The sequence below is a fragment of the Bombus pascuorum genome, chromosome 11 (assembly GCF_905332965.1).
Source record: "Bombus pascuorum chromosome 11, iyBomPasc1.1, whole genome shotgun sequence".
In the NCBI taxonomy this organism is placed as follows: domain Eukaryota; kingdom Metazoa; phylum Arthropoda; class Insecta; order Hymenoptera; family Apidae; genus Bombus; species Bombus pascuorum.
The window spans coordinates 5,333,597-5,353,958 of record NC_083498.1 but is presented as its reverse complement, the minus strand read 5'-3'; the positions used below and the strand labels follow the sequence as shown (position 1 = coordinate 5,353,958).

The window sequence follows — 20,362 nt, the reverse complement described above, 5'->3', positions numbered from 1 at the left end:
GGATGCGAAGAGACGTACTCTTTTGCGCGTGATAATAAAGAATTGAACGTTTCCTAGTGTCCTGCGCCGGAGGACCGATATCTGTCATATATCACGTAAAGCGTTGTCCTTTCCGCGCGATTAATTATGCGCTTTGAAGAATTCCGCGTTGGCTAATGCAGTTTTATGCGCGACGAATCGCATCATGGTGACAGAGCATTCCGAGTCAAACCGGTGACGAATAAATTAGTCCTGCAGCTAAATTATTCTTCGATCGATCGTGAATTGATTCGTATTAGATAACGTCACCATGATGCGAACAAGACAGGTTCCGCTTAGCCATGGTTACGAGAATCGTACTTACGAGAGGTGGTTGATCATCGTGCGGTAGTTTGCCGTCCAGGCAAAAGTAACATTTGTCTAGCGGCTTCCAGTCTTCTGGCGGTGGGCTGGTGCGTCGGCTTCCAATAAGAAACGGCGGTACCGCGTTTCTAGCGGCTGCTTCAACCTCCCGACACGGCAACCCTGACCTGATCGCATCCGAATCCGGCGTCGGTGTCGTCAATATCGTTGGACCGCCTCCAGAACTCGGCACTCCTTGCAACTCCTCCTCCGTTTTCACTCTCAATGAACCCTGCGTCACCGGTGTCCGCTCCAACGCGACTTCTTCCGTTCGTTCCTGCAACAAACACCGTTACACGTTATTATTGGCTTTCTTTTCAATTATTTCACCCTGCCCCCGCCCGAAAGAAAAGAAAAAGAAAGGATTCCACAACGTACCTTGGTCCCTTCCGTATCTGTAGCGTTGGCAGTCGGATAATCCCGAGATCCTCGATCGTTCTCCCTTCTCAGAGGACTGACGGGCCTGTCGGCGTCTTCGTCGAGCTTCAACCGTTTTTCCGCTTCGGCCTGCCCCCTTCCATCCTCCTCTTCCTCGTTCTCTTCGTCGTCCTCTCTGTCGTCGGTGGCCTCTCCGTCGTTCTGCCGGCGTTTGCGTCGCCGCCTCGTCGCGATCGTCGTGGTTCCCGTGGTCATAACAGCGGTGGTGTTCGGCGTGGTGATCGTCGCGATCGTGCCGGTCGCGGTACTGGTAGCAAGTATGCTCGTTCCCGTTGTCGTCGTCGACGTGGTCGTCGTGCCCGTCGTTACCGTGGTCGTCGTCGACGTATCCGCGGTCTTCGTAGCCGATTCCTCTCGGGCGACACCGTTCGCGAACTCGTCCTCGCCGACCTCGACTTTGATCTCGTCTGGCCTTAGGCGACGGTCTTCTTGTTGCCGTTGTTGTCGTTGCTGCTGTTGCTGTTGTTGCTGCTGATAGTGACGGTGGTGATCTTGAACGGCGGACGGCTGTAGGTGATGGTGGTTCTGCAGGTGATGCCTTTGCAGGCTCTCCTGCTTGATCGGGCCCGTTGTCGTCGCCGTCGTTGCCGCTGTCGTCGTCGTTATCGCCGGTGGCACCGTCGTTGTCGTCGTTATCGTTGTAGGTAACGAGGAGGACGCAGGATGAAGCGGACGCGACCCAATTTGTTCCAAATTCCCGGGCACCACCGGGTCGCAGGACGACGAGAACGCCGGGTAGAGCCGGTGGTGGGGCTGTGCCGTCACTGATTCGCTGCTGCGAGTACCGCTGTACAGGGTGTCCTGATATTGCTTCCATCTCCTACGGCCCATCAACTCCTCCGCTACCCGTTCCAGACCTGCGACACCATCGTAACTGCATCAAACAATGATGAGCGCCACTTGCCCGCAAACCCCTGTGCAACCACTTTTCTAACCATACGCTCCGAGTATAAACGAGACCTTATTTCCCTTTTTATTATTACCCTTATTTACATTATGGCAGATTCGTCTTGCAAATTTTCGACGCGTATTGAATTTTTCGTATCGATTGAAACGATTAGATTAGATCAACAGTGTCTGTTACTGTCACGAGCAAGCTTCGCGAACGCATACCGCCTAGCCCTTCGTTCTTACAGACTCGTGTATTTTTATTTCGGTATGGCCATACGAAGACTGATTTTTCTTTTTCGTTGTAATTTGTCAACTTGTTACATTCGGACATAAGCACTTTCAAAATAGGTGATCTATATTTAGGGAGTTTTTATAAAGAGCCGAAGACACGACTAATGTTATAGCAATCTATAGTTTTGAAATATCTAAAAGAATAACTATACCGTATATTTTCAGTGCCCCAATCGAATAAAAAGAGAAGTTTTGTAATATAGAATTGATTAATATATGAAATTTTAAAAATTACTCTTTCACGAAACACGATGAATGTAACTTGTCGTATCTTTTCCCTGCGGTTTTCATACTTATATGACGTGAAATATTTTGCACGCTTCTATCATACTTGTTTTCTGTTGTAGTTAGAACATATAGATCATGTGCTTGTCAGATAGTTTTAAGGTACCTGCAGCAGGAGAATTCTAAAAGCAAAATGGGATTATGTATTCGATTATTGTTATGTTTGGAAATATGCTCATATACTGACATATACAATTAAGTTGTTCCCTCCCCTTCCCTCTCATCCCCCCCCCCAAAATCCCACAACGCATAAAAGTATTACACCGAGGAGTCCTGTTTTGCGGCCAAGTTTCAGGACAAAATACAACACACACAAGAATACACAAAAATCACGCTCCAATGCGACTTAAACCCAAAAAACAAAAAAATAAACGCAAAAACCGAAAATCCACGACACATATTAGACCATGGCTACGTCGTACCGACGCGTATCGGTACTTTTGCCTAAACACACTATACTCAAATTCATTGTTTATTGTGAATCTCAAAAATGTACAAAAAATCAAATATTGGCTAAATAAACTATTTAAAAAAAAAAACAATTAAGTTGTTAATTATATCGTAATTGATACTTCGTATTGCAATAAATTGCCAATATATATAATACAAGTAATTTGTACTTAGTTTCCTTTACAAAAAATTCTCGTCCGCATTTTATTTGACATACTTGATCGATAAGATGTTCAAACAATTTACGAAGAAAGAAACGACTAGGTATTTATTTTTACGCGGACTCCGCGAAATTTACCGAACTGTTAAAGGGTTCATCATCGAAGTCGCTAAAAGGGCAGCGATAAATCATTGGCAGAGAAAACGCGAGGGCCAGAGGTCGTGGAAAACGCAAGTTGCTCGCGTGAATATAAAGATCCGTTAACCACGATAGCTCACTAGTAATGCACGTCGATGTCGGAATCACCAAAATCGCATGCTCGAGAAACCGACCGGACGTGGTGGTTTTTTGAAGGACACGGCGGTAACACGCACGGCCCGGTATATCTGACAGAATGTCGCAACGAAGAAAATTGCGGCACATCAAATGTGGCGGTGCAATGCGAACGCATTTGCTAATGTTTCCTCTTCTCTTTTTTCGCCAATCGTTCTATCGGATTGCTTTAGCTCCATTGCCATAACGATTCTCCCGCTTCGAGCTGCCATTTAGAAATCCCGTTCCGTAAACGATACTCGCTATTATAGCTTTTTCTGTACGTTCGAGTCGCTGTACAGCGACTCACGCAAGCATTTGAACATTTGCTATAGGACATTTTTCTGAATATATTACGCGCGTTACGTGAAACTTTTTGGAATTCCATTCACCGGTTAATGAGATAGAATTATTGTAATTACGTATATCGGTAATATTGGAAACCGATTCGAATGTGCGACAGTTACGAGACATATACTGCAAAGACGTATTAGCAAAAAAAATTCGCCTGCAGCATGCGAGTATCGACCATCTTCAACGTGCAATAAGCGTCGAAATAATTTTGTGATCTCCGTGAAGAGTAGATGTGTTTGCAATAAATATTTCCTAGCTTCTATATATATTTTCAGGTTTGTTTCAAATCTCAACGATATAATCACGCGATATAATCAGTCGTATCTCATTACGGTGTAATAGGCTTTCACAAGTCACTGTACACCACTGTGATTCTCAATCCTCCAGGTACAAAATTCGCTCGATTTTATGAAACCCGAGAAACGTCGAAGAATTGCGGTATTTCTAATTCGATGACTATGGGCCGTAATTCTTGTGCAAGTAATTCGCGACGCTGCTCAAAATCGCTATCGATAGATGCAACGATAACAGGACTTTTTAATTTCCTTATCCAAAGGTCAAACAGTGGAACGTTATCGTAACGACGTGCCGTGTCTCGTTGGTAACGGCAAAAGGCTCCGGAAAAATCCAAATCCGTACCGATATCATCCTGTACAATTTTTAATGCATCGCTTGCGACCGATATTAATTCTCAAAATAAATATCCAACGTGAAATATCGAGTTCCAATGTAAATTCAAGCACGTTTATTTTTCCTTCGTGATCGATATCATGATGAAACTGTCGACAATTCTATTTCGAAGCAACGGAGTAAATGCGTGACGACACAAAAATGCTCGACGCATGTAGTCGGTGAGCCAAGAAAAAAGTCCACGTAATCTCCTACAAACACCACGATAAAAATTCTCGATACTCGTACTCGCTCTATTCATCGACCATGCTCGAATTGGGCCGCAAACGCGTCTCTTCGCAGAGACCCACTTTGAATGCGTCAATTGATTCTAAACAGACACCCGGTACGGTGGCACGCGTCCCGCAAATGCACCATAACTGTCACGTCATTTGGTCGTCGCGTGTGCCACGAGCACATGCCAGCCGATGAATGTACGTAAATATATTTGCATGTGTAGGTAGAATTCGCGTGCGCAAGGAGATGGAGCGTGGTGGCGATTTTTCATGGCTGCCGCCTTTATTTCTCGCCGAATTGATTTTGTCGTCCAACCAGCGCGGGATAGTCGCGCCGATTAAACTTCGACTCCATTGCCGCGAATTTCTACCACATCGACCGACATCGCCAACTTTTCATACCGAACCGCGCAAACGTACGCGAGTGATTCTGCGCGTACTCTTAAAATTCCCGCCTTTTGCTTCCGCTTCTTTAAACCCTCCACTTCCTGTGTCTCGCTTTCGCCTATAACGATATAACACGCATATGCCGATTCAAATTGTAGCGTACGAAAGTATAAGAAGCAAGCAGTATAGGAATCAAAATTTTGAGAGTTGCTAAAAAAGAAAAAAAAAAAAAAAAGAAAAGAGAAAATATCAGAGAACATAGTACGTTGGGTGAATATCGATCGATAAGGTTATATTAAACGCTAGGTTTCGCTGCAAAAGGAGTGCGCGCAATGAAAAACATCTGAATAAATTATTATTGTTTGTCGAACGTTTCGAACGAATGACGACGCCCCCATCGTGGTAGCCCATCGTCGTTTGTACGGCCATTATTTAAACGCTCTAGTTCCACGCAGCTTATCAAATACAGGTATAATGCCAGTTTGCGGAAACGCGAACTGGATCTGCGCCGAGCGTCGCCGCTGCGACATATCTGCTTGCACGCGCTGCTGTCAGAAAAACGTATGACAAGCATTACGGTCAGGGCTGAGTTTATACAGGCGGACTTTAAATGCAACTCCAGCGAAATGTGTTAGTTTTGAACGGCTACGGCTTATTTCGTAATTGTCCCTGGGTCACGAAAATCGAATTTCTAAATCACCTTCGTGTATTACCGGCCATCCGATTTACGACTAGACGTAGTGGGCGTTCCTATATTTTCTGCAAATTCGACGTCCCTTCCTTGCTATCGTCACACGCCCATTCTTCGTTTCTTTCAGGCGAGTCAATAACGTGACTAACGTATTTCACGGTAACATTTAGCCGCTCGTAGATTTTAATACTGCATCGATAAGAGGAACACAAATTGCACAAGTTAACGCAATCACTATAATTCGCTAATCGGCGTATTTAGAAAACCTCGAACTTCTTCGTAATCGAACTGAGCATGCATCGAGACAACCACAACAATTATACGAATCATCATCTCGCGAGAACGTGCGGGCCCCAAGGCCGCACAAGTGAGTCATGAAAATCTGTCCAGAATAAGGCGATCGTTACACGAAATTTTTTTTCTACGTTAAATTTAGCCTTGTTCCGCGATGACGTCAAATCCAACTCATCTACTGCCGCGAAAGAACAAAAGGAACGCGTTGTGCTCTAACGCGCGTACAAGAACAAGGAAGATAGTCGAGATGCAAACATTTCTTTGTATTATTTAGCTCGTCAACGATTCACGCTGCTGCTCGTACGAATATCGGCACGTTTATCCTGCGAATTTAATTAAAATATGCTACCTTTTGGGTATTTCCGAACCGGTGGAAAACGAAGGTTTGTCACTCTATTTTCTGTCATCTTTGCTGCTCTTGAAAGTATTTGGACATTTCTTAAAACGCAAAAGTCAGTTTTCGTAAGAAGTAAAGAGCGAGGGAAGCTTCAAATGTTTCAACGTTATCTTGAAAAATCTGCGAAATATGCTGGATACGATAGTATTAGGTCGTCCGAAAAGTTCCTTTCGTTTTATAAGGAAATAATGAACGCACAATTTTTTTTTTTCGTTTTACATTATTTTATCGAATATACGTATGATCCATTTTGTCCTATCAAGATAAAGATTACAACGTTCGACACATTAGGTTTCATGTTTGTATAAAGATGCGTCGTTGTAAAAGACGTGTCTGTAAAAGAAAGACCTAATACTTTGTCTAAGGAGAATTTGACATTTGAACTGGATAAAATGCGATGTTACAATTAAATTGTGTGTTTCTTACTGTTCTTACCTTCCAATTATTTGGTTGGAAATTTGTTATTTCGTTTTTGCGGTTTAGAAGCTACGAATCGAGATTTCGATGCTATCGGGTATCATAGAAGCTTCATAAATAATGAACTTGCAGCTTTATTCTTCATTGCGATTCGCTTTTAGGATACGAAAAGAATATAATGAAATTTTAACAAGAATAACAATAGTGTTATTTTGAAAAAAATAACTACAGACGTCAATTTCACTTACATGTTTGTATAAAGATGCGTCGTTGTAAAAGACGTGTCTGTAAAAGGAAGACACTTTTCGCACAACCTAATACTTTGTCTAAGGAGAATTTGATATTTGAACTGGATAAAATGTGATGTTACAATTAAATTGTTTCTTACTGTTCTTACCTTCCAATTATTTGGTTGGAAATTTGTTATTTCGTTTTTGCGGTTTAAAAGCTACGAATCGAGATTTCGATGCTATCGGGTATCATAGAAGCTTCATAAATAATGAACTTGCAGCTTTATTCTTCATTGCGATTCGCTTTTAGGATACGAAAAGAATATAATGAAATTTTAACAAGAACAACAATAGTGTTATTTTGAAAAAAATAACTACAGACGTCAATTTCACTTACATACGTCTTTATAACTGGCGTCATGGATTTATAATTAGGCTATAGATGTTTATGCATTTGTGGACAATTTGAATGTGCAAAAATATACAGAATACGCACAACATGGAAAAATATACAAAGTTGAGTATTCGTTGCAACATTTGAAGGATGACAAACAATACACGCCACGTTTGCATAAGCATGTTCATAAAAATAGAAATCTGCATAAACATTAGCAGATTATACAGAATGTAAAATACTAAATGAGATAGAATTTGTAAAAATTGTTCATTAAATGTATAACGAGTAGGTGTAGGTCCTAATAAGTAAGTACACAGCTATACCTATGACCAACAGCGTACACGTATGATACGTAAATACGATAAACGTTAATCACGCTAGATAAAAACCTAACACAATTGGACAACCATGGCAATTTCTAATTTAATTTAAAAAGATCGTTAAAAACAATCGTCTCGGGATTAATGACGCTACATATGCAATCGATGTACTTTCGACGGCGAATGGCAGCTAAGATTCCCCTTTTCTTCAAAAGGTCTGATCAACCTCGTGCAAGAGTATCCGAGTGTACATATACCTCAATCCGCGTCTACTGGTTGCAGCATCATCGACCTTGCATATAATCAATGGGTTCTGAGAGAATAATCTGCTAGGAAAGTAGCAATCGCGCTTTTTCCTCTCACCAAGTTCTTCGTCGAGTGGGCGGCGAAACACGGGATCCGGATTTCCAAATGAATGAACGTAGCCAGCAGAATGCGACGATATAGGCAACGGAGTGAGGAAAGAGGAACAACGTCTCTGGGGACGAAACGTCTTTTGCAAGACATTTTCTAATGACGTAAACTGCGCCCAACCGAAAACGCAATCTACGTCTCGCAGTTCGTAACGTTCGAGCCAGACCCTTCCAAGTTAAACTGTAAATTGTATCGTTCGCCACGATTATTTCAGACTGATCGTTCTAACCAACTGTGTAACGTGGTACAAACGCTACACACTATTAGGATACGGAGACGACACGAAGAACATCCCAAGAACTTAACGCACTCGTATCACCAACCATAAACTATAATAATTAAACGCACACTACGTAACTCTCAGTGGAAAACTGCTGGTATCGGTAAGACGAGAAACTGAAAGCCCCTTAAAACTTCAAATTATACCATGTAAGCATCAAACGCTTCTCGCGATAAATCGTACACGTTATATACAGATTATTGAGTAAAACAGAAATACGATTATTCCGATGATGTTCGGTATCGTTGCTCTTCGATCGTTTCTAATCTCGATATTTTTGAAGAGAATGGCGTAAAGAACGTTAGCTGTTCGCTGGATATTCACGGCGAGCAAAGTTCCCGTCCTTGATCGATTCTAGAAGTAATTAGACGGGTGGCGGCGCGCCTTTGGATGAAATTCCAGGCAGGAGGTGCCGAACCAATCTTATCTCGCGTGCCATTTAAGAAGAGGAAGAAGTAGGGCAGATGACCACGCCCGGGATTAAGCCAATGATGACGTAGACTTGGCACCAGGAACTTCTCCAGTGTATAAAACGATTATCCCCACCATCTCGGCCATTTCGTTGCAATAAAACGTTGCCGCGCATCGAAAGAATTTCAGAAACTCGACCCGAGTGCAACGTTGGGCCGAGTATCTTAAATTACTCGAAAAATTCCAACGACCTTTATGAGAATATCTTGTAAAAATTAAGTAGCTGGAATAGATATCTGTATAGAGGCGGAATATTTCAAAATAACTTAATAGGAATTTAAAATGGAATTTCTTCCAAGTATCGAGGCTTTGCTATTTCTTTGGAAAAACTCTTTGTAGAGGTTGAAAGAGAGCGGAGCATGTTCCGGGAAAATAACAAATGGAATCGTGTTGGAGAGGAATTTCCGGTATTTCCCTGATCCAGCGATCGCTATGGTCGTTGTCTTGATAAATGGTGAATCAAAATGAGGAAGATTCGAGAACGAAGGAGAATCTACTTTCCACGGGCGTCCTCCGTGAGCCGAGGATATAGCGGCACCATTCTTCAATTCTAAATCGAATGGCCTCGGGCCCCATCCAACCAATGGCGGAGCCGTAATTTTAGATCCAAGCGCGCGCGCTATATTTCCCCCACAGTCCTGCGTCTTGGTGCTATTCCCTTGGTCCCGTCACTAATCGCCGGCCCGTTTCGACCAATGGCAATCCGGTTTAGACGAGAGTAGAAGGTTAGGAAATGGGTGACCGGGCATGGTGGGGCTGCAGCTGGCTCTCACGGCGCACAAGGCTATCCTTTGTCCGAAACTCGCTTGCGATTCGCCGCCGATGCTAAACCTTCAGGACGATAATAACCAAATAATTACGATAACGACCCCGGTGCCGGACATCTATGCTTCCGGTCCAGATATCATTTCTCGTATCTACCGAATTTATATATTCGGTGAAGATTGACCTGACACGAAATCGAACATCTTTTTCTTACAGGATGTCCTGCTTTTCATTTCTTCGAAACGATCCTCTTACACCTTTGCGTCGACGTGTCTTGAACGTTACAGTTCGTACACCTCGTGACAGACCTGCACCGAAGCTTATCGTTTCAGCATGTCAGTGATCAAGCGTCGTGAAAGCTTAGAATCGAAGATCTTCTAGTAGAGATTTGACGATTCGATGATTGGACGAGGTAAGTATCAGAGAGAATAGACGAAAATCCGTAAGTAGCTGGACAAACGATCGCGCGATTGCTCGTAGTGGTAATAAAGAACGGTTAGGTTTAATATCACTTTAATTGCAACGATTCGAGTGTCTTTCGCCGGTTCGAAGGATCGTTCGTAACACTGGCGTAAAAATATTCTTGGTCGCCTACTCGAAAGTTATCAGCGTCGCTTTGTTACACGATCACGAGATTCCCATTCACCGGCGAGAGATCGGTTACTAGTTTTCGAGGCGAGCAAAGGACAGAAAGCAAGATGGATGTCGAAATCCACGGAGCGTTACTTGTCTCTCAACAAGGCATGGAACCCAGCCGTGCCTCATTAAGATCTTGAAACGATGCTTGCCAAAGATAGAGTCTCCGAAGGTTATTTGTTAATCTCGCAGCGATATTAACACCTGAAGAATTATCGGTGAAACATTACACGCAGAGACGGGATTCTTCGAGCTATTCAAACGATTCAACGTACGTCTTGCTAATGTATTCTAACGAGGTAAACGAAAGTGAGTAAACAACGCGATTTATCGAGAGAGCTGTTGCACGACTGTTCTCGTAGAAGAGAAAAATCTGGACAAATTATACGGAACAGGAAATCCCAGCCGCCAAAGGCTGTTACAAAAGCATGGTAACGAACAATGTACGAAGAAGGGCACAGCCTTTTCAGCAATGCTTCAACTCCTCTCACTGACTAACGAAAAGTACCAGCTGCCCCCGAAAATTTTCGTCTTTCACTCTCTTTGTCCTTTAGACTTTAACGTTCGTTCGAGCCGTCACCCCGTGTACCAGACGCTAGGCGCAGTCCATGTATTATCGAGCAACTGCTTCTTTTTCTTCAACAATGTTCGTCAAGGTGTGCACGCGTCGGTACGTACACAGATCTACGTGAGAATATGTACGAACGTAGGCTGACCTCGCGGACCATTCTTCTTCGTTCCTCCTTCTCTCTTACTCTTTCACGTTCTTTCCCTCTCCTCCGCTTGCCTCCTCTCGCTCTCTTTCGCTTGCCGTACCGCTCTCCTTGTCGCTCCACCTTTTCGCCTTCTCTCCTTGCCACTCACTCTTCCTCGACGATCCTCCACTGGTATAATGACCTCGGGAATCACTGCTCGGGTCGAACTAATGGAGCGATATCGTGCAATGAAATAATATACTGGAACAATGTGAAATTACAGCTCCAGCCGCTGCATTTACCGAGACCAGACCAGAATTTTCAAGATTCTGTAGCGGCACATGAGTACAGGACAATTCAAATCATGTTGTTGTTTTGCCTCGGAGTATCAAGATCGTTAGAATACGAGTAATATAAGAATAAATAAACTTCGGGTAAAACAATGTCGCCGCTATGCACAACCGTCGAAAGAAGACGAATTTCAATCTTCCGACTCCCCCCCGACCAGTATAAATGAACCGACGTAACCGAAAAGAGTTTAGTATCTACCAGTATCCACGAGCTATCTAAGTGTTATCACAAATTATCTACCGAGTTATCGACGATCAACTAGCGAGCATTTATTGAGTATTAATTAACAATTTTACTTTGCGGTTTATACACTGTACGAGCGATTCAACGAATATAGTATATTTATTTATTATTTTGAATATATTCGACGATTTCGACAAGAAGCAATAACATCTAATAAACCTCACGGTCAAACATCATACATGCAAGTCCTCTACAATTCGCGACTTGATGATATATGCACCGAGACACAAAGAGTAAACAGAGACTAGCCTGCCTCCCCCACCCACTCCTTTTTTTCCTCTCGCCTGTTTTGTTTGAATAGCATCTCTTTTTTTTCTGTCTCTAATCAATCGAGAACGATACACGACTCCTACAAACCGGTAAAGTCTCGGTCGTGGAGCCGACATTCAAACTCGTGTCGAAGAAACTCGCCATACCACTTGGCAAACGTTATGCCGGTACGCTAGGTATTATCCAACCTGGAACACGATGATCACGGTGTTCACGTTCAAAGTTACTCGAATGGAGCTGGTTAAGGTCGGAAGTGTATAACAAACTTCTAAATGGGAAGACAACTTTATCGTCCGTTTCCTCGTGTCTCGGCCCTCGACGCTTCGCAAAAGTGATAACAAAAACGAAAATCCTGTTGATATGGTGAAAAGGAACGTGGATCGGCTCGTACTTTCGTCATATTTTAGCTTGCTAAGCGATGCAAGCGGCAATCGGATACCAGACGTACCGGCACAGTCGTCTTGTGACCCATTTATCGTTCGCTGCTGTCTAATGTTACCCGCGGGAAGAGTTGCATTGCAAGATTGCCGTGTGGGTTACGTGAAATTCACGATTTTAACGCGGCGATAAAGAAGTGACATTGACGAATTGGAATAGAACGGTTGGAACGCGGCACGGCGGAAGTGGGAAGGACATCATTATGTCGCGTTCATATATCAAAGCCTTAACATCCTTTTTCCATGCCTAATTATTTTGATAACGAAATCTGTCGCCAAATGTATTATGCGACGCCGTCTATGAGTCAACACTTGCAAGCAACGCTCTATTCGATCAACGATGGAATAATACAGATGTTTTTAATTTCAATCGAAAGAACGTACATACCTACTGCAAAATTCATAGAAATATTTAAGACAATGGTATTGGTAATTGCTTTGGCTTTAGCTCTATTTTAGTTCACTATATTATTCTTTTGTAGCGAACCAGAAGACAGTTACGTAGAGATCAGTTTATCTTGTACTTCCCAATTTTAGTGTACTGTGTCGACACGCAGTTGTAATTATAAAACGAATACGATGCTTATCAACAGCCTGTGTCACAAGGAAAATTAAATAATATCTATATGTTGCGGATTTTATTACAAAGCTATTTTATGCTTAAAGTTAGCAAGTGCCACACTTACACTTACGAACGAGTCTACCCGTTATGTAAAAATAGGGAAGCAAAGGGAAAAAAGGCGAGTAAAAAATATAAAATCCACTTTCTATTCAAAAGTCTCTATATCCGAATATTTTTGTTACTATCAGAATAGGTAAATATAACTACTAGTGTTTTCGACTCGGCGCTGAAAACGAACAGCGAGCGAACGATGTGGGCTAGAAAGAAATATCATCATGATGTGTGTTTAGACACGGGTTGCATCCCAGCGACGAAAGGTGCGACATATGAAACAGAGAGAGAGAGAGAGAGAGAGAGAGAAGAACGAACGGCAACAGAGAGAGAGATAGAGAGAGAGATCTAAACGTGAGGACAGAATTGACAATAGTCAGCGTACAGGAAGTATTACGAGCTAAAAAAAGAAGAACGATATGCAGTGGCTCATGAAAGTATTCAAACACTTACCAAGTAATCTTTTTATGAATATATTCTGTGCATTATGTGAAACTTTTCGAAATTTCGTTAACGTTAAACACGACTATCGTGATTATAATGGTAAAATTAGAAAGCAACCCGAAAATGTATAATTTACAAGACGTACTTGCCGCAAACATACGCTTAATGGAAAAGTAATACACAGTATCAATAGTAATCTTAGACGTACAATTAGTGTAACAGATGGTCTCGATACATATTGCGGCTTATTAATATATTGAATAATTGATTGTTCAAGTGTTTTGTGTACTGTATATATATATACTGTATATAATTATTATCGAGAACGTGTAAAACGAAAGATTTCTTCGGTTTCGGCTGGTTTTTTAAATCATTGCTAAATTTCGCGAATTACAGTCGTGTCGAATGTAATCGCGGGTGAATTAGTGTCTGGAAACTACGCGTCTTAAAAACTAGAATGCAAAGTAATAGGAACGAAATAGAAGAGAATAATCGTTGTTTCGTTACTTAGTACATTGTAGATTATCGACCGAGACTTTCATAAATCGGTCAAAATTGCCTTTTATATATATATATATATATAAAGTTTCTAGTATCGCTAGAATGCTTAGGTGAACCACTGTATAACCGAATACGAGAATGAAGAGATACGAAGAATAACCGAAAATAAAAGAAAAAGGAAGATAAATCGGATAAGGAGGAGTTCCGGGGATAAAAATGCAAGTGAAAATAAGATAAGAATAGAAATTGAAAAGCAAGAATAGCGAGGACGCACGATGGAGAAACAGTGGGAGATACCACGTTCGTTGCACGTTCGCAACGTGCAGGCGTGCGCAGAGACACATGCACACGCGATAACGTTGACAATGGGTGTGGACATACACTTGTATCAACTAATATCGTCATTTTGACGTCGCGGTAAAGCAGAGCTTTGTGCGGATGAAATTCGATGGCCGATCCAAAAAGACAGATTAAAATGCAACAGATCACCGTCGCCATCCGTTATCGGATTAACGTTCCCAGTTTTTTTACTAGTAGATCTAACGGGCCGTTTCGCAAATTGTGCCGTTTAACGGGAAATCTATAAATTTATTGCTCGCCGACGGAAAAAAGGCAAGCGACCCGTTTTCAGGACAATCCACGCGTTTCACTTGGACAGGTTGATTCGATATTATTAATAATTTCACAGGCAGTCCATAACGTGTATTCTGTATTTCATTGGTTCTAATTCCTAAATCGGAAATATTTTAGAATTCAATTGATCTTTCATACTTTCACAGTGTAACAGGCGAGAGACTCGAGCAAGTTGTCGAATATGTACTATAAAGTATAGGTACTATAAATTTCACATTTTAAATATTATTACACCGACGAATCTATTAACGAACTTGTTAGACTTCGTTGCCGTAGAAAGGTTAAAAGGATGTATTTTTGCATCTATAGATCGGCTACCACAATTGGTTTACAAGTTACAAATTACGAATTACCAATATTAACAGTCTTGCGTAGCACACACAGGAACAGGTTGGCTAATAAAACAAATGAAACTGCAGATTATCTGATCATCTTGTTTGACGAAAAATTATGAAACGATAAAAAAATATTTTCTAACCTATGACTTGTAACTTGTCAATGTACTCATACATACATCATCAGCTCGTGATACTGGTGATAGAATTTTGCCGAAATATAAATAACGAAATAATTTCATAGCTGTGAAACTGTCCGTACTAAATATTTCTTTATCTGATTACACTGTTAGATGGTTAAATTAACACTAAATTAAGCTCCTAAGCCAAGATTACTTATGCTTCGAAACTAAACACAGTTACCCATGTGACCATACGTTAAATTACCGACAGATTAGGCGGTTATGTCTTAAGACCACGAAAGTGCTGACTCATAGAGGACACTTTAGGAAACTAGTAGACGATTCGTTCGGATTTCAATCGTCACGATTTATACGTACATCGTTTGTAGTGCTATTGACCTTTTTATGTGTTTGCAATTTGTTTTTCTAAAAACCGCTTATGGATTATCGAGAACGTGTAAAACGAAAGATTTCTTCGGTTTCGGCTGGTTTTTTAAATCATTGCTAAATTTCGCGAATTACAGTCGTGTCGAATGTAATCGCGGGTGAATTAGTGTCTGGAAACTACGCGTCTTAAAAACTAGAATGCAAAGTAATAGGAACGAAATAGAAGAAAATAATCGTTGTTTCGTTACTTAGTACATTGTAGATTATCGACCGAGACTTTCATAAATCGGTCAAAATTGCCTGTAAGGTCTACTTTCCTGATTTGTGACGGGTAAAAGCGGATCCTATAAAGAAATGAGAATTTAACTAACCTATGAATGCAACCAACGAATGCAGCTAACAAGTGTAATCAATGGAGCCAAATATCCACATAATTGTAAGTACTATACACGCTTTCGTTACGAATTTGTTGGACGTTCTTTATTGTTTAATTTATTTCGTACAAGATAAATATAAAGTTCAGATAGAAAATAACTGAATCGGTAGGTACTTAAAAATCTTGACAATCGCAATAAAATATGTCTGAACCATATAGACCATCCTATGGAAGCTACTTGCGCTGTTGCACAGCGCGATTTAAATAATACATGGGACAGATAACTGGTAGACAAAACTGATAAAACGAAAAAGAAATTGTATCGCGAAAGAGATAATTTATCAAGTACAAAGGGGACAAAATTACCGGTGTACAATATGAATTTTACAACTAAAATCGACTACTCGCTGCAACACGTCCGTTATATTTTACAAGGAGAATGATCATTAATATCGTTTATTGATATTAATTTCTGTCAAGCTTCGTAATTATCTGACAGGGCATGTGATCATTTAATGGATTATTATGCGCTTCCATCTGAGTATTAACTCATTTTCCACGTTTTAAAAAACAGCTCGACACGGTTCGTTGGTAATTTTCGAAATTGTTTACACGCGATGCCTGGGCTCATTTACACATGGCGAAAAATATTTTATAAAATATTAATATGCGCAAAGTTTGCGCTTTACGCCCGATATTACCGTAACAAAATATTCCCACTTGGAATGAAAAATTAACAAGGGGAAATTTGATCGCGGCTACGTTCGCGAGACCAAAAGGATGCTTGGAAAAATAATTTCTCTACGTAGGCATCGCACGAATCGGTGTGAAGAAAACGCGTCGGCGTACAGTCGATACAGCAAATAAGAATAATATCAAACGACACGGACGAGTAAAACTCACATTGAATATCGAGTCGTCGGGTCGTTTGATAGAGTGCCATTCCACGCAGTAACCACAAAGTCGTCCTTTTGCCGGTTCTCTCTCGAGCGCGGTTCGTTAGGTCGTGCTTTCGAGCACTAATGCCGCTTTGAAGTTTTTCGGGAGGCGTTCCAAGGCGTTGCATCGCCCGGCGAAGAGTAGATAAAGACAAAAAGAAGGTGCCGCGTCATTTTCGTCAATTTAACTTGGGTCTCCCTTCCTGGTAGGCCACGTAGGATCGCTCGGCATTTCATCCCCCACCGAACCACCCTTCTCGCCACGTCCGCCCCTGTGGGCCACTCACCCCCACCGTTCGTATTCGCCTCGTCTCACTTCGTCTCACCCCTCCGCGCGCGGCTTGCTTCGCCTCGTCGAAGCGAGGTCAATCGACGGAGAGGGCTGAAGACGACCCCCACCCTTCGTCACCAGCCTCCCTACCACGGCTACTCAATATCGTTTCATTACGCACCCTGCTCCGCCATACCCATCCTCCACTTCCACCCTCGGAGTCTCGCTACCCGCCACCCTCGCTGCGCCTGCACCGACACCCGTCGCCACTGCACCCTCCCATCTTCCTCGCCCTGATCACCCCTGACCCTCCTCCATGCCCCTTACTCCTCCCTTTCCTCCACCGACTCCTTCTTCTCCTCCTCCTTCCTTCTCCTCCTTCTCCTCCTTCGCCTTCATTCTCTCCTCCTCCTCCTCCTCCACCACCTCCTTCTCCTCGTTCCCTTGCCGTTTCACCCCCTTGAACGTCTCGTTCCTATCTCGGCGACGAAACACGAATGCCCACGAATTTTTATTGTTACTTCTCGCGCTGCTTCCTCTCGCCTCCCCCTCTCACGACCTTTTTTTTTTATGCGCCTTTTAACGATCAGCAGTAACTGCACCCACCCGAACACTCCTGCTTTTCCTACCTCCTCATCCCTCTTCGCCATTCTCGGTCCTTTCCTCCCTTGCGCCTTGGAGGCGAGCGTTTTCGAGAAAACCGGTGGTACGGGTATGGGTATGGTACAATGGGAAAAAAAGAACGGAATAGGCGAGCGGAAAATTGTACCTTTGCAAAGTATTCGTTTATCTTGCACAATGTAACGAGCAATAGGGAGAGCAAATAAACTTTCGGCCGTCGAATTTTTTGTTTTCAATTTGATGAAAAAACAAATCTCTCTCTCTCTCTCTCTCGCTCTCTCTCTCTCTCGTTGTATCTCGCGTCGATCAGCACGAATTTTCATAGGCCTACCCCGGCTCGATCGTGTTACGTACAAAATTTTTAACGCTCCATTTTAATTTTCGACGGTGTACATCACAACGGGGATTTTCATTCGATATGTATGTTGTACATATACTTCTCTAGTTTGAATGCATCAGCAACGAGCGTCAACAAATGCTCTCCGAGCGAGTACACGTGGCGTACCTATCTGTCAGAGCTGCAGATCTGTCTGCAAATATTTTCACTCTGTATATACGTACTCTACACGTCGATCCTCTTGTTCCTGGTAATCTCCCGTGTCGTGTGGTTGTGCGACGTCCTCGCGAGAATACAGCCACGGCGAATCGGCATCCTTACCGTTCTTAATCGAGACGTGCAAAAATCTCGCGATCCGATGTCACGTCCAGCATCGATCAGAAGATTCGAATCGATGGGAAATGGCATCGCTTCATTACCTTCGGTTTGACACGCACGTAACAATCACGCGTGATTAATCCGTTCGATGTAGATTACCAGTTACGACCACTTTCCGTACTCGAAAATTTTCAAAACCCTCGGCATCGATCGCCGCGCGTACACGTTCAAGCAACACGTGCAACGTAACAGGTCGCGATAGCGGTTGCTCGCGTGAGGCAGAACGATCGCGGTCGGTTCACAGCGAAGTCGGAAGAGCGTGGAGCAACATCTTGATATCTCGGAGCATAATCGACGACACTGAACCACGATGATGACGACGACGACACTGACACCATGAATTTCTTTCACGGTCCTACGGAACACTCGACAACTCTCTCTCTGTACCAGGCCACGTTGCACCACCAAAGAAAGAGCGCTACTAGTGCGGGATGTGAGAAATAGAGGCACTCATGGATTTCAAAAGCCTGCTGCTATCCTTCGTCACCCTTTCCCGAACGCTTACTGGTTGATCTCCGAAGATCATGGAAGTCTCGAGAGGAGTACGCCGGCAGAGGTCTAACGCGCACATACGCAGAGCTCTTCCTCGCGCTCTCCTACACCCCGCGTTTCCGCTTTCTCTTTCTCCTTTTCTCGGCAACGAGCCACTACCACCTTGCTTTTTAGAATCTTCGGCGGCCGAGAGAGGAGGAGAACCGATCGCGAAGAAAAAAGTGGAAATACCAGGGGTTTGGGAAGAAATCGAAGGGCGGGTGTAGGAGTTGGGAGAGGGCGGGGGAGGGTCAGGCGAGGTGGAAGGATCGAGGGGGTTGGGAAGGACTCGCGAAAATTTCTCGACCACCAGCGGCAGCTGCGTTCCGAAATGAGGAGAGACGCGAACGAGAGAAGAGGTAGTAGGGACAACGAAGCTAGTCTGATGGGGGAATAAAGGTAACGGAGGGGTCGCGAGGGGGCCGCAAGGTGGCGGAGGAGAAGGAAAAAGGGGGACGTAGGGTGAGGTTACGAAAGTGGAGGAAGAAGCGTAACGGCGAGTGCACGCAACAGCGGCGCGCGTGGAAACGCGCCTTCTACGAGTAGCAGAACTCTTCTCTTGACGGACTAACCCAAAGGCGGAAGAAGGAGGGAGCGAAGGGGGAGTAGGAGAATAATGGTGGGGGCGTAAGCGACGAGCGGGCAATAGAGGGATGCGGATCGGGAAGAGGGAAAAGGGAGAAGGAGAAAGAAGGGAGGTAGTAAGAAGAAGAAAAGAAGGTTTCGGGCGGCGGCCGGGATCGCTCGGTTGTCTGTGGTCAAGGCACGCAGCTTGTGCAGTATTCTCTGCGCGCCTTACTCTCTTACGTAGAAGCTGTCGCGGGTGCGATGGTGTCGGCGCTGCCCGAGGCAGCTTTCGCGGAGAGGGGCTGCCGCACGAGAGCAACTCTATACTTCTTTTTCGTCCGTCTCACGATCGTCTCTAATCGAAAACAAGATCGACAATTTTCCGCGGAATATTTTCTAATTTCCAACTTTTCAAAATACGCATTTTTAGATTTGAAAAAAAAAAAAAAAAATATCTGCGAACATAATTGAGAATACAGTCTGTTTTCTGATAATTGCACATTCACGCGTGCAAGATCCCCATTTTCGTCCGTTCGTTGTCCGAAGACGAACTCGTAAATGGAGCAAAGATTAAAATTCGCAACTGGGAAGTTTAGCCTTATCTGTGGCACGATGCCGGGAGAGGTGTTATTTCATGAAAATTGTACAGAGAGGTGAAATATTGTAGAATTTAGCAACCCTCAGAGAGATATACGCGCGAAATATTGCTCTGTTTCTCGACAACGTGCAACCACCCTGTTGAACGTACGGACACGAGTAGGAGTCACGCCTGGCTCACAGTCAACCAGGATTCGGCGTTTCGGGTTCGCAACAGGTCTCACCACCGGCGTTCATTCTCTCTCTTTCTATCTTTCCCTCTTCCCCTCTTTGACCCCTCTGCCTCCCGTTCCCACCCTCATCCTCTCGCCACTCAAACCCCAGACTCACCCCACCCTTCGCAGCCTCATCTCTCTCTCTCTCTCTCTCTCTCTCCTGCATCACACATAGATGCTTGACTCTGTTATTGTATCTATATATCCTTGACATATTCGGAGAGTCACCAGCATGTGAGATTCGGAACGTGAGTCAACATGATCTTACGAATTA

General features: G+C 43.4%; 1 protein-coding gene across 9 annotated transcripts in view; it reads right to left on the bottom strand.

Annotated features, from left to right (window-relative positions):
* LOC132911573 (mushroom body large-type Kenyon cell-specific protein 1) overlaps positions 1-20,362 on the bottom strand; it is a 108,420-nt gene that overhangs the window by 19,080 nt on the left and 68,978 nt on the right. For 4 of the 9 annotated variants that reach the window (XM_060968262.1, XM_060968263.1, XM_060968271.1 and 1 more), the window contains exons 1-3: positions 16,537-16,591; positions 760-1,676; positions 344-658 (exon numbers count right to left, since the gene is read on the bottom strand). In XM_060968262.1, coding sequence (XP_060824245.1) covers positions 344-658; positions 760-1,676; positions 16,537-16,576 — 1,272 coding nt within the window. In that variant the 5' untranslated portion in view covers positions 16,577-16,591. Of the gene's footprint in view, positions 1-343; positions 659-759; positions 1,694-16,536; positions 16,592-18,024; positions 19,039-20,362 lie in introns of those variants that run through there. The other 5 variants (XM_060968264.1, XM_060968265.1, XM_060968266.1 and 2 more) reach the window with 3 other exon arrangements.